The sequence below is a fragment of the Lampetra fluviatilis genome, chromosome 4 (assembly GCF_964198595.1).
Source record: "Lampetra fluviatilis chromosome 4, kcLamFluv1.1, whole genome shotgun sequence".
NCBI classification, from domain to species: Eukaryota; Metazoa; Chordata; class Hyperoartia; order Petromyzontiformes; family Petromyzontidae; genus Lampetra; species Lampetra fluviatilis.
In genome coordinates, this window is record NC_136278.1 from 14,145,621 (window position 1) to 14,162,215 (window position 16,595).

The following is a 16,595-nucleotide window of genomic DNA, read 5'->3' on the forward strand; positions in this document are numbered from 1 at the left end:
ATTACTTCCCTTCTACGTGACTTTACCGAAAAAACCAAGAAGATGAATCCCTGCAGTCACGAAAGCTTTAAATCGAAATTTAACCCACAATCATCTTGCGTCAACTACCACAAGAGACAGATATAACAAGACCATACCCTGTCGCTGAAGTTGAAGCTGCCGACAGGGCCACAAAGTCCAACAAGGTTCTGGGATATGATGGCCTGTGTCCTGAGTTCCTACAGAATATGGGACTAAATGGACAACAATGGCTTGAACGCCTCTTTACCATCATACACAGGACAGGAAAAATTCTGAAGGTATGGAGGAAAGCCATAGTCATCGCCATTATGAAACCTGGAGAGCCACAAAACTCGACCTCCAGCTACAGGCCTATAACTCATCCTCCACCTCCAAGCTGATGGAACGTCCCATGCTTGCCAGACTTTCCCCATTATCGACCCCGAACTGGCTCCCGAACGAGCCGGATTTGGCTACTACGAACAGATTGTTGCCTTCACCATCCTTATAGAAGCCGATTCCCAGCATCAACATAAAATTGGCACAGCAATGATTAACCTCTCTGCTGCCTATGAAACTGTTTGATGTCATGTCCTGCTGCTGAAGATGCCACTTTATTGTGCACCTAATCGACGCGAAGCTCAGCAACCATATTTTCAGGGTCCTCCTCTGTGGTGAACACACCCGCAAGATAATGATGAACAATGGTCTCCCTTAAGGCTCGTTACGAGCACTGTCACTATTTAACATTTTAACACAAGTGACCTCCCATGTACTGTACATCATATCGCATATTATAATATTTACAGGACATAGCCTTTGCTGCATAGGGCAGTAACCTAAACAACATTACAAATAACAGCTGATATAGATGAAGGCATGATTCCATCGCTGCAGACTCCTACAAAATCATTTATAAACCACAAAAATTGCTTTCCAAATGAACAATCATGCAGAAGATGCCACTATAAATATAAATTAAGACTCAAATATCGTTTACATCCCTTATGGGATCGCGCTGTCGCCATCCGAGAATCCCACCCACATCCGGAAGAATGTTGGTGAACAGTGGAACAACACGGACATCCAGGATAAACAATTTGACATTGCACTAAGACACTGGTGTAACCATCAAATACATCAGAACATCAACAGGCTGATGTGCACATCTCCTTTATAATTGAAAACACTAAATGCAATCCAAAGTGCTATTGTGTCATTGAAACACAAACAATAGACCACATATTAAACCAATGTAGTGTGCGCTCCCTCAACGGAAAAAATAGCAAAATTATACAAACTCTCCCCTGAAGCCCTCTCGCGCCATTGTTATTTAGTGTCTGGACATATTGTCATATGTAATAACAAAAAAATTACTCGTACCCTTCTTACCTGAAATTTCACAAGGGTCACAAGGGCGCTTGGCAGTGGAAAGTAAAATGTTTGGGTAAGAGGACATTTCATTATACTAGCAATTAAAAAATACGACAGGTAATCTGATATCACAGGTAAGCAGTCCGAAGACACTATTCAGCTTCCATGACCCATAGGAAAACAGAAGGCAGCAGGCGTTTGTGTTGATGTGTTCCACAGCAACAGCATGTAATGTAAACGCTCGGTGAGTAAATGAACATACGTGTCTGGTGTGCTTGGGCATTACCAAACCGTTCAGCATGCACATTTACACTCTATAACCAAGAAAGCACTGTTTGTCAAACATTTTTTGTGCAATCCTGAAAATGTAAAAATGTACTGAAATGTTGCAACATTACAGCAAGTGTAGTGTTATAAGCACTACACTCGAAGACCAACGATGTACGACTCAGACACAACTGCAGCTAAGGCCCAGATGGGCAAAACAATTTAAAAAAACGAGCAGCCTGAACGTCCACCCTTTGTCCGTGCAACCAGTCAGCCAGCGAGCAGAATTGCTTCTAATATCGTATGAAATATGACGTTACATGAGGTTAACAATAACATTTAAAATGGTCAAAGTTACAAATAGCGTGAGATAAACATAGTTATTCAACATTAACTTGTATCTTTCCTTCGCTGAATTCCCTCTTTTCTGTCCAGATTTTAAGTTCTGTCACCTGTCAACACTGATAGCAAGCCTGTCAAGTGAAAACGCTCATGGATATATGTTGAACTTCTTTCACACCGTACACAACCAACCGTGATGGGGAAGGACAACACACTAGACATAAAAAGCAGTTCATATTATTTGGTTATTTCGGTAAATTCACGTAGATGGAAAAATAATTATAAAAAAGAAAGTAAATAATAAAAATAAACTAAAAATTATTTTAAAAAAACACTAATGTAGACTGTAGCCTAGTTCTTAATTGGAGTTATACTGGCAGTCTATAATGTAGATTGTAGCCTGTTTATTAAGTTTGGTGAGTGTGCTGGCAGTCTATAATGTAGACTGTAGTAATGGTTATGAAGCTGGGTGAGTGTACTGGCAGTCGATAATGTAGACTTATTCCTGGTTCTTTGAGTAATTTAAATGTAACACTAGCGGCCATCAGGAAAAGGGGGGTTAGCCTCCAAAGGCAAACTGTTTATAAAGGTTTAGAGATGGACGGAGCCCAAGTGTGTCAGCAGAATGGGCGGGGCAGCTAATGTTAATGTAGGAGAAGGTAATGCCAACGCAGTGGGTCTACACATGCGGCCCTCCGAGGACATTTATCCGGCCCATGGTCACTAATTGGGCTGCGCTTGTGAGCACTAATTGGGCTGCGCTGGTGAGCACTCATTGGGCTGCGGTGGTGGGCACTGATTGGGCTGCGGTGGCGAGCACTGATTTGGCTGCGCTGGTGAGCACTGATTGAGTTGCGGCGGTGGGCACTCATTGGGCTGCGCTGGTGAATGGTTCAATGGGCCAATTGACTGGACTTGCCACCCAGGCCTAAGGCTGCCAACCCTCCCCTGGCTGCGCTTGACTGGCTCTCCCTCCCTCAGCTCCCTCACTTTCCCCTCGGCTCCACTCCCAGTGATATTTCTGTGTGCTGGGGATGTAGATCCCCAGCACACGCACCGCTGAGTAAATGATAGAGGGGTAATAACAGAGTGATCTCTGATCTCTTGAGGGCCTGCCTGCTGTTTTCCCGTGCTGGTCAGTGACCGACAGCCGAGGAGTAGGAAACCCAATTTAAATGACAGTAAGTGCATTTATATTCTGATTGCTATTCAGTTGTATGAGGTTATATGTTGTATGTTGTGTAAGCCCCGGTTCATACTGTTGCGATCTCTGAGCAGTGCGAGTTCAACCATATGCTTGTATGGCTGAACTTGCATTAGATTCAGAAGAAAAAAGGCACATGTGCCTTCTTTTTTCCTGCAGTGGAATCGGATCGCATGGGTCTTCTCACCCATGCGATCAGATTCATATGCGAGTTCGCAGATCGCATTGCGATCTGTGAACAAAACTGCAGGTGTAATTAACTTTTTAATGGCACCCGCACCAGTGTGAGCCTGGGGTAAAAGCGGAGTTCCCCCAATCAGACTGAATTGATGGGCAGTGCAGTTTGTATGTCTCTGTGTGGGCAAAGTTATTGCTGGTATATTGTTTTTGTAGCGCTGTATATATATTGGTATTTTACTAATAGCAATTTTGACTCCGTAGGAAACAATGATGTCAAGAAAGAGAAAAATTGACTCGGAGTGTAGGATATTCAAAGAACAGTGGACTTATGATTACTTTTTCATGCAGTACAAGGAAAGAGCTGTGTGTCTGATATGCCAGAATATAGTGTCTGTGTTCAAAGAATACAATTTACGTCGACACTGAAACTCAACATAAAGATAAATATGATTGTTTGGTCGGAGAAGTGAGAAAAGATAAAATATTAAAACTGAAAAATACATTAACAACTCAGCAAAATACTTTTATGAAGCAGAAGCAGCTAAATATTTCATCACTGCGAGCAAGTTTTCACGTTGCCAAGCTAATAGCGTGCACTGGCAGACCATTCGTGGAGGGAGAATTTGTTAAAGAATGCCTTCTTTCTGTTGCCAAAGAGATGTGTCCAGAGAAGGCCGATTTATTTAGTACAGTGAGTCTTTCAGGACCTACAATTACACGGAGGATTGAAGAAATGGGAGACAATTTGCATCAGCATTTGCAAAACTTCACAAAAAAACTTTCCTATTTTTCCTTGGCACTCGACGAAAGCAATGATGTTCGTGATTCTGCACAACTTCTAATTTTTATTCGTGGGACGAATGACTATTTCGAAGTCACAGAAGAGCTTGCTGCACTGCAAAGCATCAAAGGAACAACTACAGGAGAGGATATCTATGAAAAGGTTTGCCAAACTGTGAATGGTTTGGAGCTGAACTGGGCTAAACTAGCCAGTGTGACAACTGATGGTGCTCCTAGCATGGTGGGGTCTAAGAAAGGAGTAATTGCTCTCATTAACCAAGAGATGGACAAACATAACCATTCTCATCCAATAGCCATACACTGCCTCATCCACCAACAAGCGCTGTGTAGTAAATCACTGAAGTGGGACTCTGTTATGAAAATTGTGGTATCTTGTGTTAACTTCATTAGAGCTCATGCACTAAACCACAGACAATTTCAGGAATTTCTGTCTGGGCTAAATGTTGACTATGAAGATGTTCTGTACCACACAGAAGTCCGTTGGCTGAGTCGAGGGAGAGTTTTGAAACGTTTCTATGACTTACTTCCACAGATTACAGCTTTTCTGCTTTCAAAAAACAAAGAAGTACCAGAGCTCAATGATGCAGAATGGAAATGGCACCTTGCCTTTCTGACAGATGTAACAGAGCTACTCAACAGTTTCAATGTGCAACTTCAAGGAAAGGGGAAGCTCATTTGTGATATGCAATCACATGTCAAAGCATTTGAAGTAAAATTAGGCCTCCTCATCAAACAAGTGAAGGAGGAAAACTTCTGCCATCTCCCCACAACTCAAAATCTGTTAGCGGATAAACCATTGGTTGCATTCCCAAACAAAACATGTGTGGATTCACTGGAAAAATTGCAAAAGGAGTTCCAATTTAGATTTAAAGAGCTTCATCTCCATGAACAGGACATACAGCTTTTCCGTAACCCATTTTCTATTGGCATTGAAAATGTGGATACAATTTACCAAATGGAACTGGCTGAACTGCAGAATTGTGACTCTCTGAAAGATGCATTCAAGTCAAGCAGCCTTCATAATTTCTATGCATCTCTCCCCTCTGAGACATATCCTCATCTCAGGAACCATGCACTCAAAATGCCAACCATCTTTGGCAGCACTTATGTCTGTGAACAGACTTTTTCCAGAATGAAACATTTGAAATCTCCAACCAGATCTAGACTAACGGATGCACACTTGCATCACTTGTTACGACTAGCAGTGACAAATATAGAACCGGACATTGACCATCTCATTAACCAAAAGCAGGCCCATAGTTCCCATTGAAATACTGGCAAGTTTGTTGATTTAACTTTACTTGTTTTTCATTTCAAATATTGTATTTGTTCCCGTTTAGTTTCTTCACTTCAAAATAAGATATATGCAGTGTGCATAGGAATTTGTTCATAGTTTTTTTTAACTATAGTCCGGCCCTCCAACGGTCTGAGGGACAGTGAACTGGCCCCCTGTTTAAAAAGTTTGAGGACCCCTGGTCTACCCCAATCAAAAGGGCCGCCAGTCAATCATTTGCACCTCGCTCCACATACCCACACTGCTGACTGTGGAGGTTGACAAGAAAACGTCGTGATATTATTTGTATTATTTTTCTATCTACGTGGCTTTACCGAAAGACCCAAAAATATGAATTCCTGCAGTCACGAAAGCTTTAAGTCAAGATTTATTTTAATACACAATGGACAGGAAGGACAAGATCAAAGGGCTTGCATAATGCGCGTGCATAATGTACGTTGGCTCATTAATCCCCCCCACCCCCACTTTGCACAAGAGCGCAGAAGTGTGGTCACCACATCTACGCCTCTATATAAGGAACGAAACAGGTGTATGCTGATGATTGCTGCTCACTCAGAGGCGTTGAAGGCACTGCTGCTGAACCTGGAGTGTGCTACTAAGGTAATATTACACTATGTATTATTCTACCCACCCTACTGCATACCAGAATAATACATAGTGTAATATTACAATGTATAGTCTAAGGTATATGGTGGTGTATAGTAATGCAGTATATCATTTAATGTTGGGTTTGTCTATGGCAGTATATAGTACGGGGTCGACCCGTGTAATTTAAGAGAAAAAAAGTTTAGCTGGAGGCATATTATATGTTTTGCGACATAGAATTGTAATGTATGACTTACTGTTAGTAGCTCAGCTTATTGGAGAGTATATTTAGTATATTGATGATACTGATGTAGTTTATATTTTAATTTTTTACGTGGTGGGTTAGCTGCTGCAGCTCCTTACTATTAAAATTCCTTCCCTCTATTACTGCTAACCCTACTCCCTCCCTTTGATGCTGCTAATCCTGCATACTGCATAATGCACGGGCATAATATGACTTTGAAAACCCCCCCCACCTCGTACGCATTCCACAAGTAGTGACTAATCCCATATCTGCATTTCCCATAAATATGCTAAATTCCTCTTGATATGCAAATTACTTTGTCAAGGCGCCCCTTCCCCCTCCAACCCAGCTTAAATATACGCTGCCAAGCCTGGTGGTGCCCATTCAGACGCTGTCTTTCCGACAGACCTGTTCTTCACCTGAGGACGGCTGCTTGCGTTGTGGCCGAAACGTCGTGAGAATTGTATTTTTATTATGTTTTATTTTTATTATTTTATTATTTCCCTTCTACGTGACTTTACCGAAAGAACCAAGAAGAAGATTTCCATTGGTTTTGAGTATTAAACATTACAGTGCATTGTGATTATTTTGTAAATAACGACTATTCGTGCAAAATAGATCAAATGTTGCATTATGGAACTATTTTCATTTACACATGGTTTTAGATGTTATACCAGTGTCGATGCTCTAGATTCACAGCTCTACAGATTCTACAGATTCATAAAACTACAGATTTTTTAAAATTCATTCCAATACAATACAGATTCTACAGATTGACACTAATCTAATTCTCTATATTTACACCACTGAGGATCTATGGATTTAAACCATTTCTGATTCATACGCACAAAGGGCAAATTGTGGCAATTCAGGAAATGGCGGAGTAGGTGAACCATTATATCCTTATCATCTATTGTAATAAATAAATAAAGCGCATCGATTGTAACGACTTATGGTTTAAAATTATATGCTTACAATTCCCAATGGTAGTCTCTAAAATGGGCAGCTGACATTGAGCGCACAATCTGATTTGAGGGTGGTAACATTCAAAACAGATTGGCAGAGAGATTCATTTAGAAAATCCCGGGAAAAGAGAAATGTAACTGAGGGGTTGGAGGATCGTTTTGGGGGGAATTCAGAAAATCTGGTTAAAAGACAGAGAAAGTTCGAGAATGGTGGCGTAGCAGATAAAAGGAGCTGGTAAGGGCAGTTTGGGGTGCCTAAATAGAATAATTCAGTAAGTTGGTATGTGTTGCAGGTTCTACGTGGTGAAGATAAATAAAGAACAAGTTATAAGGTTTACCCGACTGGAATTCCCAAGTAAATCCCATTGAGCTAATATGTTTTCAAGGGTGACTTGACTGGAAAAACAACACAAAGCATTTCACGATTACTGATAAAAAATACAGTGGAATACAATAATATTTTAGCCCAATTATTCTTTTTTGTCGCATGTATTAGTAGCCAAGAATTTCGAGGAAGAGATTATCTGATCCTTGTATACTGGCTGCATCTGCTGTGGGGCCTTGCAAACAGACCGTATTGCTTCATTACCGGATGTCAGAGTGCTGTTTGAATCTCTGCCTTTCGTAATGTGTCCCTGAATGCCTCTTCCTTAAAATGCTGACTGGACTACTGATCGACAACACCTGCACAAGTGTTATCAACAACTCCCACAATTCTGAGTTATTTTAACCTTTGTACGGCTTTAGCATTTGTTGATATTACATGTTCCAGTCCCACCATATTTGGTGAGATATTGATGCAAATTGTAGAACTCTTGGCATAAATAGCTGGTCCACATAGAAAGGGGCTGTAGTGAAGGAGACCTCTTTAAAACCTGGTGAGTAGATCCCATACTCTATAATCCTCTAGTTTGTATATACCATCGCTTAAAGACTTGCTGAGTTGAACGTACAAGTTACACCTGCTACACTTCCAGATGGCCAACAGACTGGTATTTGTTTTGCAATAGCATCTTCATTGTGAACCTTATTGGATATGTTGTTCGGGAGTTAAACATGATTAATATTATCTTATTGTTGCTCTTTCCCAATGATAACATAAAATGGCTGTTTTTAATCAGGAGCCTCTCAAGTGTATACACTGTTATATACCGTATGTGCATAATGTGTTATAGAAACATAAAGCACTTTATTAAGTAAACTATAATCAAGCTTCTGGCGATCATATAGATATAATTGTTGTTTACATTGTCTTTAAATTATTTGGGGCCTTGTAGGACTGTGACCTTCACTGGCACAAAAATAACAAGTCACAACTGAGCGAAATTGTCCGTGTAAGATGCAAGTAGCATGAATCCTGTATGAAAAACACTCGGGGTCCCTTACATCACGAGCTCATGGAAGTCCAGAGGCTGCCTGGAGTGACAGTGGTGAAAGGTTACATTTTATTTTTTTATGGGAATGCAACAGCAGCTTCCCAAGGTACATGGCTATCATAGAAAACCACAGCAGTGCTGCGTGATGGGGATTGCTGAAGGTTTTGTACATTTGCTTTCGCAATGTAAATAGCTTAACTATAAGATAAACACAGGAACCTCTGCATGGTTTGAAGAGCAACTGTAAGAGCTGTTTGTGCCATTTGAGTCAATTTATTAGGGTATTAAAAGGCTATATTTTACGTGTAATTGTGTATTGTATGATACGATAAATTAGCGTAATGTAATCATTGTGGTACAGAAAGGGTTATTGTAAGTCACATCCCACACATGCTGATGCTGATTCCTGTTTAAACAACTTTTTGAAGTGGCATTTTGCATCGTGCACGACTGGAATATTTAAACTACTCTGCTGAAGAACTGCATTGTTGTCATCTTATAAATTAAACTTTGAACTATTTTTTTTTATTTTACCAGGTAAGGCCCACTGAGCTAAATAGCTCTTTTTCAGAAGCGACCTGGCCACAAATTATAGCTCAATGAAGTGGCTTATCACGTGGAAAATTATAGCAGCCAATTACTCAAACGCATGTTGATTCTAAATGTGGAGGGAAAACCTGGAGGACCCAGAGAAAAATCCATGCGAACACGGGAAAAAACATGCAAATTCCATATGTACAGGCACCAGGGTCGGGATTGAATCTGCAACTTCCTGTATACCAGGTGAGGTAGTTAACATCTCGCCACAACGTCACCTGAATATATCTAAGACTGAATATGTCTTGATCAAATGCAGTAACTTTTCCATCTCCAATCAAGCCTACGAAAACCAATGAAAAGATTTCAATTCGGTAAGAACAAAACAGGAGTGGGAAATCATGTCCACAACAAAACGCTATGTAAACGATACATTGATTTACCCGGCGATTTGTAGCAACATATTTTATCGTGTGCTGCACATTCGCGAACAATGATCGCCTGTTAAAATCCTGGATGTGCCGATTAATTTTCTTGTTGTGCAACGGCTCAAATGTGGACAGATCAGTTGCAGGAAGTGATTAAGTTTCATGATTTTGAGAGCGACTTGGTTGTGCACTGGTCGCTCACTGTGGAGTGCCAACTCAGCAGGCGCCGGGCCCTGTGGTCGTGTGAGCCTGGGTCAGAAGGAAACCGGGCATTTCTGCATCCCAGCATTAATCATCCCATATGCGATGGAGCAGGTGTAAGAAGGCCCCCATCGCTATTACTGGGGTATGTCCAGTGACGGGGTTCAACCCCTGTGACGTGGCAGAGGGGTTCCTCTGAAAGTTGTGAAACACAAAAATGGATGCTGTCACTTTCGGTCAAACGATGTTGCCCTGGCAAATGGCAAATGAGCTCACTTATCTCGTTTTTTTTCATATTTCAACAGGAGAGCCTAGAGGGGTGAACACAACTCATCTCAGACCGCCGCATTGCAGGCAGAAACAAGTTTGAGTTCTGTGAGTGAAAACATGAAGCACATCACTCGATAAAGCAGTGTCACGGATTAAAGGGCGATTTAAAGCTTCACATTATCTCTATGAGGATATTACATGCACCTCCTTGTTTCTCATCACGGATGACGGGATCATGAGTAATCTGCTGTTAGCCAAACGGGATTCTGTATAGATGTGTTTTGCTTGCAAATACTGAAGAGCTAGAAAAAGAGGTAACCCTAGAGTAGGTTGAAATGGCAGTAGAATACCTGCAGTCCAGTATAAGACAGCAGGAGTGGCTTGTACTACTTCCAGGAGGATGTAACAGCAGTCGCCAGATGACATTGGAACTGCAAAAGAAAAAGCTATATGGTGCAGGGATATTTTGTCAAAGGAGTGGAAAATTTACATATTGCTGAAACGGATAAACAAACAGTTGGAGGAGTAACAGGCAATAAGAAACAAAACGAAAATCAACAAAGTGAAATCACCAGATGTGATTAGTACAATTAGCACATGTTGTGATCAGACACAGCACGCGTTAAGGTACAGCAAAACAAATATTAGCATGACAAAACAAAATAAACAAGGGGTCGTTCAGCATCACTTTCATTAGCAATATCATAATACTTCACGACCATTATCATCTTCATCATCACCATCGTTGCTGTGTGATTTGGCATGGAATGACTGCTGCTAACTCTTTTCTGTGGTACTTTGTAATGCACAAAGACAACATTTGCGTCTTCTTTTTTACAGCAGCGCGTGGTCTTTCTGGAAGAATGGACGTGATCGAGCTCTTTCAGTTTTGGATCATTCCCTCCTTTTATGCCATCACTGTGATTCTGGGCATCCCACTAAATGCGCTCGCTTTGTGGGTGCTCATCCGAAAGAAGAAGTCGTCCATGTCCATCTACATGCTCAATCTGGCGGCGGGGGACTTGCTCTTCCTGCTCTTTCTACCAATAAAAATTGACTATCACTTTAGAAAAAAAATATGGATTTTGTCAGGACTTACATGCATTTTTCATATAATGTTATTCTTCATTAATTTCTATGCCAACCTCATACTGTTGGCCGTCATAAGCGTGGACAGGTATGTGGCAATTGTGCATCCACTGCGGATCTCGCGCCTGTGTCAACCCAAGGTAGCGTGGCTCCTCTGCCTGCTGTGCTGGGTCTTCAGCATGATTAATATTCTGCCTGTGACCCAAGTCAAACATTTTCTTAGCTACGACAACGTCACTGCTAACAATGGCAGTTTATTTATTGTCCAGTGCTACGAAAAATTCACTGCAGTAGATGCAGCATTCGTGATGGCGTACAGGCTTTATTTGTTCTTTGCTGTCTACCTCGCGTCCCTGGTCACAGCGTTGTTTTGCTATGGAAATGTCGTGAGAGTACTGGTCATGCAAAGAGGGCAGACAGAACTGTTAAGTAGGAAAAAGAAGATTCATGCCGCGAAAATAACAGCTGTGAGCTTAATCACCTATATTGTGTGCTTCATTCCTTACAATTCAACACACATAACAGGCTTCATACAAAGTAAAATCAATGCTTTTTCTCCGAATAGTCTTCTCACATTCCGAGATGTAGCACTTTGCCTGAGCGTGTCAAACAGCCTATTTGATCCACTTATCATCTATGTTGCCTCTTCTTCATTTCGTAATTCTATTAAAAAAATGTTAAAATGCAGGGAGCCTGTCTCAAGGGTGGCAGCCATGACCGATTAGTACGAATTCAAATATGTCTGTAAGAGGAACTTGAGTTATGGAACTCCGGTATGAATTTCTGACTAGGGTATTTTCCTTTTGGAAGAAAATCTGTTTGTTTTGAGAGGGAGTGTGTCAACCTTATATGCTCGTGTCGTGTTAAGCTGTGTTTATATGTGTGCATCATTTAATAATGGAAGCTCAATTTACAAAGGATTTCAAGCCAAAAGTCCACCCTGTTTGACATATTGATGGCCAGGCTTGTGGACATTTAACCCAAGCATTGACATGTCCACACCTCCCTCCATGAGCAAACTGCAGCCCATACAGTACACCCAGCAGTATTCACCAAAGTGGGAGAAGCTATGGTGGGGTTCCTGAATTGCAGTTTCCCCACAATGTTTCAGCCACTGTTCTACCTGTAAGATTCATGGCAATCCACACCTGGGTAGTGAGTCAGCACGCTAATCTATGCTATTCATAAAGCATTGCTCCATGTCCACTCTGCCACAATGTACTGAAAACTCCACCTCAAAACATGCTTCCCTGATCCTCCCAGAAATTAATGCACAGCGATTCCAATCTGGAAATTGAAAAAAAAAATTTCTAACAGAAACCAGTCTAGTATGTGTACCAAAAGTTCCCTGCTGAAGAACTGCATTGTTGTCATCTAAAAACTAAACTTTTAACTATTATTTTATTTTACGAGGTAAGGCCCACTGAGCGAAATAGCTCTTTTTCAGAAGCAACCTGCCCACAAGTGATAGCCCAATGAGGCGGCTTATCACGTGGATATTTATAGCAGCCAAATACTCTAAACGCATGTTGATTCTAAATGTGGAGGGAAACACCGGAGGACCTGGAGAAAAATGACATATGATAATAAATAAATGGCTCAATTGATTGATGGCGATTTAAGACAAGCAAAATGCAGTTCTTCAGGAATTGGTGGGTTTGCATCATCCATAAATATGACATATATTTGGATCCAGTGTCTGAATAACTAAATTCATCATTTTGAAGAGTCTTCTCTCTTGATATAGGTAAGTCACACACAGACACCCCGACATGATACATACAAGTATACATAATACATACACACTCATGCACACACCACACAGATCCCCAATTACCATTTGTGAGTGCTTATTAAGGCCAGCAAGAAACATGTGTTAATGCAGTATGAATGGCCTACACCACAAGTGCATGGTCATTTTTGTCTGAAAACCCAGTGAAGCTAATGTCCATGACCCCATCACCACAACACTGGGTTCACAATCGCTGTGTTGGGGGCACACAGTTGGTTAGCTACTAACTGTGCAAGAGTTAAGAGATCTGGCAGACAGAAGTGATTGCGAGGTGCGTTGACATCAGTGGCATTGGCCATGAGGTAAAGAGAGCCACACGCGTGTCCGTTTTTATATGGCAGAATCACTGTCACACTCTGGAATATCTCTGCACTTTGCAAAATCACTCTGTCTATTGAGGAACAGTTCTATTATTACAGGACAATTTTGTGTACACGACACAACTATGTGATTCTGATTGAAGACAGCCTGCTTTATGGGCTCTACTCGTGGGTAGGAATTTATGTCGTGTCCCTGCAGCATCTCCCTCGTCTTGCTCTTAGCTTAGAATTGGCTGGTGCTTTCAGAAAGCAAAAAAGCCTTGTCCATCCTGCTGGACTTGAAAACCAAGATTGACCTTTCTAGAAATGTCTCTGCGAGTGCATCCGTACAACCACCACGGCCATCTTATTGTGCCGCATATCTATTGTGAACTGCAATGATTTGGCATAGTGTACTTTAGACTTGTTTTGACTACGGAAGGGAAAACATTGCCCGTATACAAAGACACACACCATGATTCCTCGCCACGGTGGCGAGATGTTAACTACCTTGCCTCGAATGTAGGAGGTGCATGGGTTCGATCTCTGACACCTGTATATATGGAGTTTGCATGTCCTCCCCGCAGTCACGTGGATTTTTCTCCAGGTCCTCTGGTTTTTTCCTCCACATTTAGAAACATGCGTTTAGAGTATTTTACTGCTATAGATTTACAAATAACACGCCATTTATTTGAGCTATAATTTGCAGCCAGGTCTCTTCTAAGAGCTATATAGGTCAGTGGGCTTTACCTGGTAATACATATAAATAAAATATGGCCAGGTGCTATTCGTGACCACCTATTACATCCAGAATGGAAAATAATGGAGAGGTATGTCCGGCACAGGTTAGGCTACTAAATATTACTCCCATGAATACGATATATTATATTCAATTCTTTGAAATTGTAATGCATATGTATATAATTCATATATGTTTTATCTTATCATTTAAATATTTCATCTATTTTTTTTCAATTGCCGATGACTTAGTTATATACATGCATGTTTATTGTTGTTTTCTGCCAATATGCAACATTGGTGATGGGTTTTTTTCATCTGCAGCCCAGCTCTCAGATTTTCCTTGCAATAAAAACCTGCGACTTTCAATGCCTGTAGACTGAAATCATCAATTGTTAAATCGTACTATTAATATTAATTGTTGAAGGCACGGTGCCCATACACTGTTCACATATAAAAATTGTATTAAACAAAAAACGAAAAGTGCAAAACAACCACAGATCACACTTGGAATTCGCTGAGAGGTGTGAAGAGGTACACGTGGATTACAGAACACAAGAATGGTGGAGAAATAATTATGTTAACAAATGCGAGAGGGCATGGCTTGAACACGTCGATGAGTGGTGAATACTTCGTCCGTCCTTGTGGAAGAGGTACATAGATGACACGTTCGTCATCTGGCCACATGGCCGACCAGCTCTGAACTAATTCCTCAACCACATCAATTCCATACACCCAGCCATCAAATTCACCATGGAGGTGGAAAAGTATGGCAAATTACCATTCTTGGATGTTTTAATTGAAAAGAGAGCAGCTGGCTCAATGGGACACTCTGTCTACAGTAAAGCCACCCATACGGATGTCTACCTAAAACTTGACTCCCACCACAATCCATCCCAGAAGAATTCCCTCATCAAAACTCTACACCAGGGGTCCTCAAACCTTTTAAACAGGGGGCCAGTTCACTGTCCCTCAGACCGTTGGAGGGCCGAACTATAGTTAAGAAAAACTATGAACAAATTCCTATGCACACTGCATATATCTTATTTTGAAGTGAAGAAACAAAACGGGAACAAATACAATATTTAAAATGAAGAACAAGTAAAGTTAAATCAACAAACTTGCCAGTATTTCAATGGGAACTATGGGCCTGCTTTTGGCTAATGAGATGGTCAATGTCCGGTTCCATATTTGTCACTGCTAGTCGTAACAAGTGATGCAAGTGTGCATCCGTTAGTCTAGATCTGGTTGGAGATTTCAAATGTTTCATTCTGGAAAAGGTCTGTTCACAGACATAAGTGCTGCCAAAGATGGTTGCCATTTTGAGTGCATGGTTCCTGAGATGAGGATATGTCTCAGAGGGGAGAGATGCATAGCAATTATGAAGGCTGCTTGACTTGAATGCATCTTTCAGAGAGTCACAATTCTGCAGTTCAGCCAGTTCCATTTGGTAAATTGAATCCACATTTTCAATGTCAATAGAAAATGGGTTACGGAAAAGCTGTATGTCCTGTTCATGGAGATGAAGCTCTTTAAATCTAAATTGGAACTCCTTTTGCAATTTTTCCAGTGAATCCACACATGTTTTGTTTGGGATTTGCAAGCAATGGTTTTTCCGCTAACAGATTTTGAGTTGTGGGGAGATGGCAGAAGTTTTCCTCCTTAACTTGTTTGATGAGGAGGCCTAATTTTACTTCAAATGCTTTGACATGTGATTGCATATCACAGAGGAGCTTCTCCTTTCCTTGAAGTTGCACATTTAAACTGTTGAGTAGCTCTGTTACATCTGTCAGAAAGGCAAGGTGCCATTTCCATTCTGCATCATTGAGCTCTGGTACTTCTTTGTTTTTTGAAAGCAGAAAAGCTGTAATCTGTGGAAGTAAGTCATAGAAACGTTTCAAAACTCTCCCTCGACTCAGCCAACGGACTTCTGTGTGGTCCAGAACATCTTCATAGTCAACATTTAGTTCAGACAGAAATTCCTGAAATTGTCTGTGGTTTAGTGCATGAGCTCTAATGAAATTAACACAAGATACCACAATTTTCATAACAGAGTTCAACTTCAGTGATTTACTACACAGCGCTTGTTGGTGGATGAGGCAGTGTATGGCTATTGGATGAGAATGGTTATGTTTGTCCATCTCTTGGTTAATGCGAGCAATTACTCCTTTCTTAGACCCCACCATGCTAGGAGCACCATCAGTTGTCACATTAGCTAGTTTAGCCCAATTCAGCTCCAAACCATTCACAGTTTGGCAAACCTTTTCATAGATATCCTCTCCTGTAGTTGTTCCTTTGATGCTTTGCAGTGCAGAAAGCTCTTCTGTGACTTCGAAATAGTCATTCATCCCACGAATAAAAATTAGAAGTTGTGCAGAATCACGAACATCATTGCTTTCGTCGAGTGCCAAGGAAAAATAGGAAAGTTTTTTTGCGGAGTTTTGCAAATGCTGATGCAAATTGTCTCCCATTTCTTCAATCCTCCGTGTAATTGTAGGTCCTGAAAGACTCACTGTACTAAATAAATCGGCCTTCTCTGGACACATCTCTTTGGCAACAGAAAGAAGGCATTCTTTAACAAATTCTCCCTCCACGAATGGTCTGCCAGT

General features: G+C 41.1%; 1 protein-coding gene across 1 annotated transcript; it reads left to right on the forward strand.

The window, feature by feature from the left end:
- The first annotated feature begins 5,792 nt into the window (after positions 1 to 5,792).
- On the forward strand, positions 5,793 to 11,882 carry LOC144931386 (free fatty acid receptor 3-like). The gene is given in 3 exon segments (XM_078855192.1): positions 5,793 to 5,822; positions 10,781 to 10,839; positions 10,841 to 11,882. Coding segments are annotated over 3 exon segments (1,131 nt in total).
- Positions 11,883 to 16,595: the final 4,713 nt, after the last annotated feature.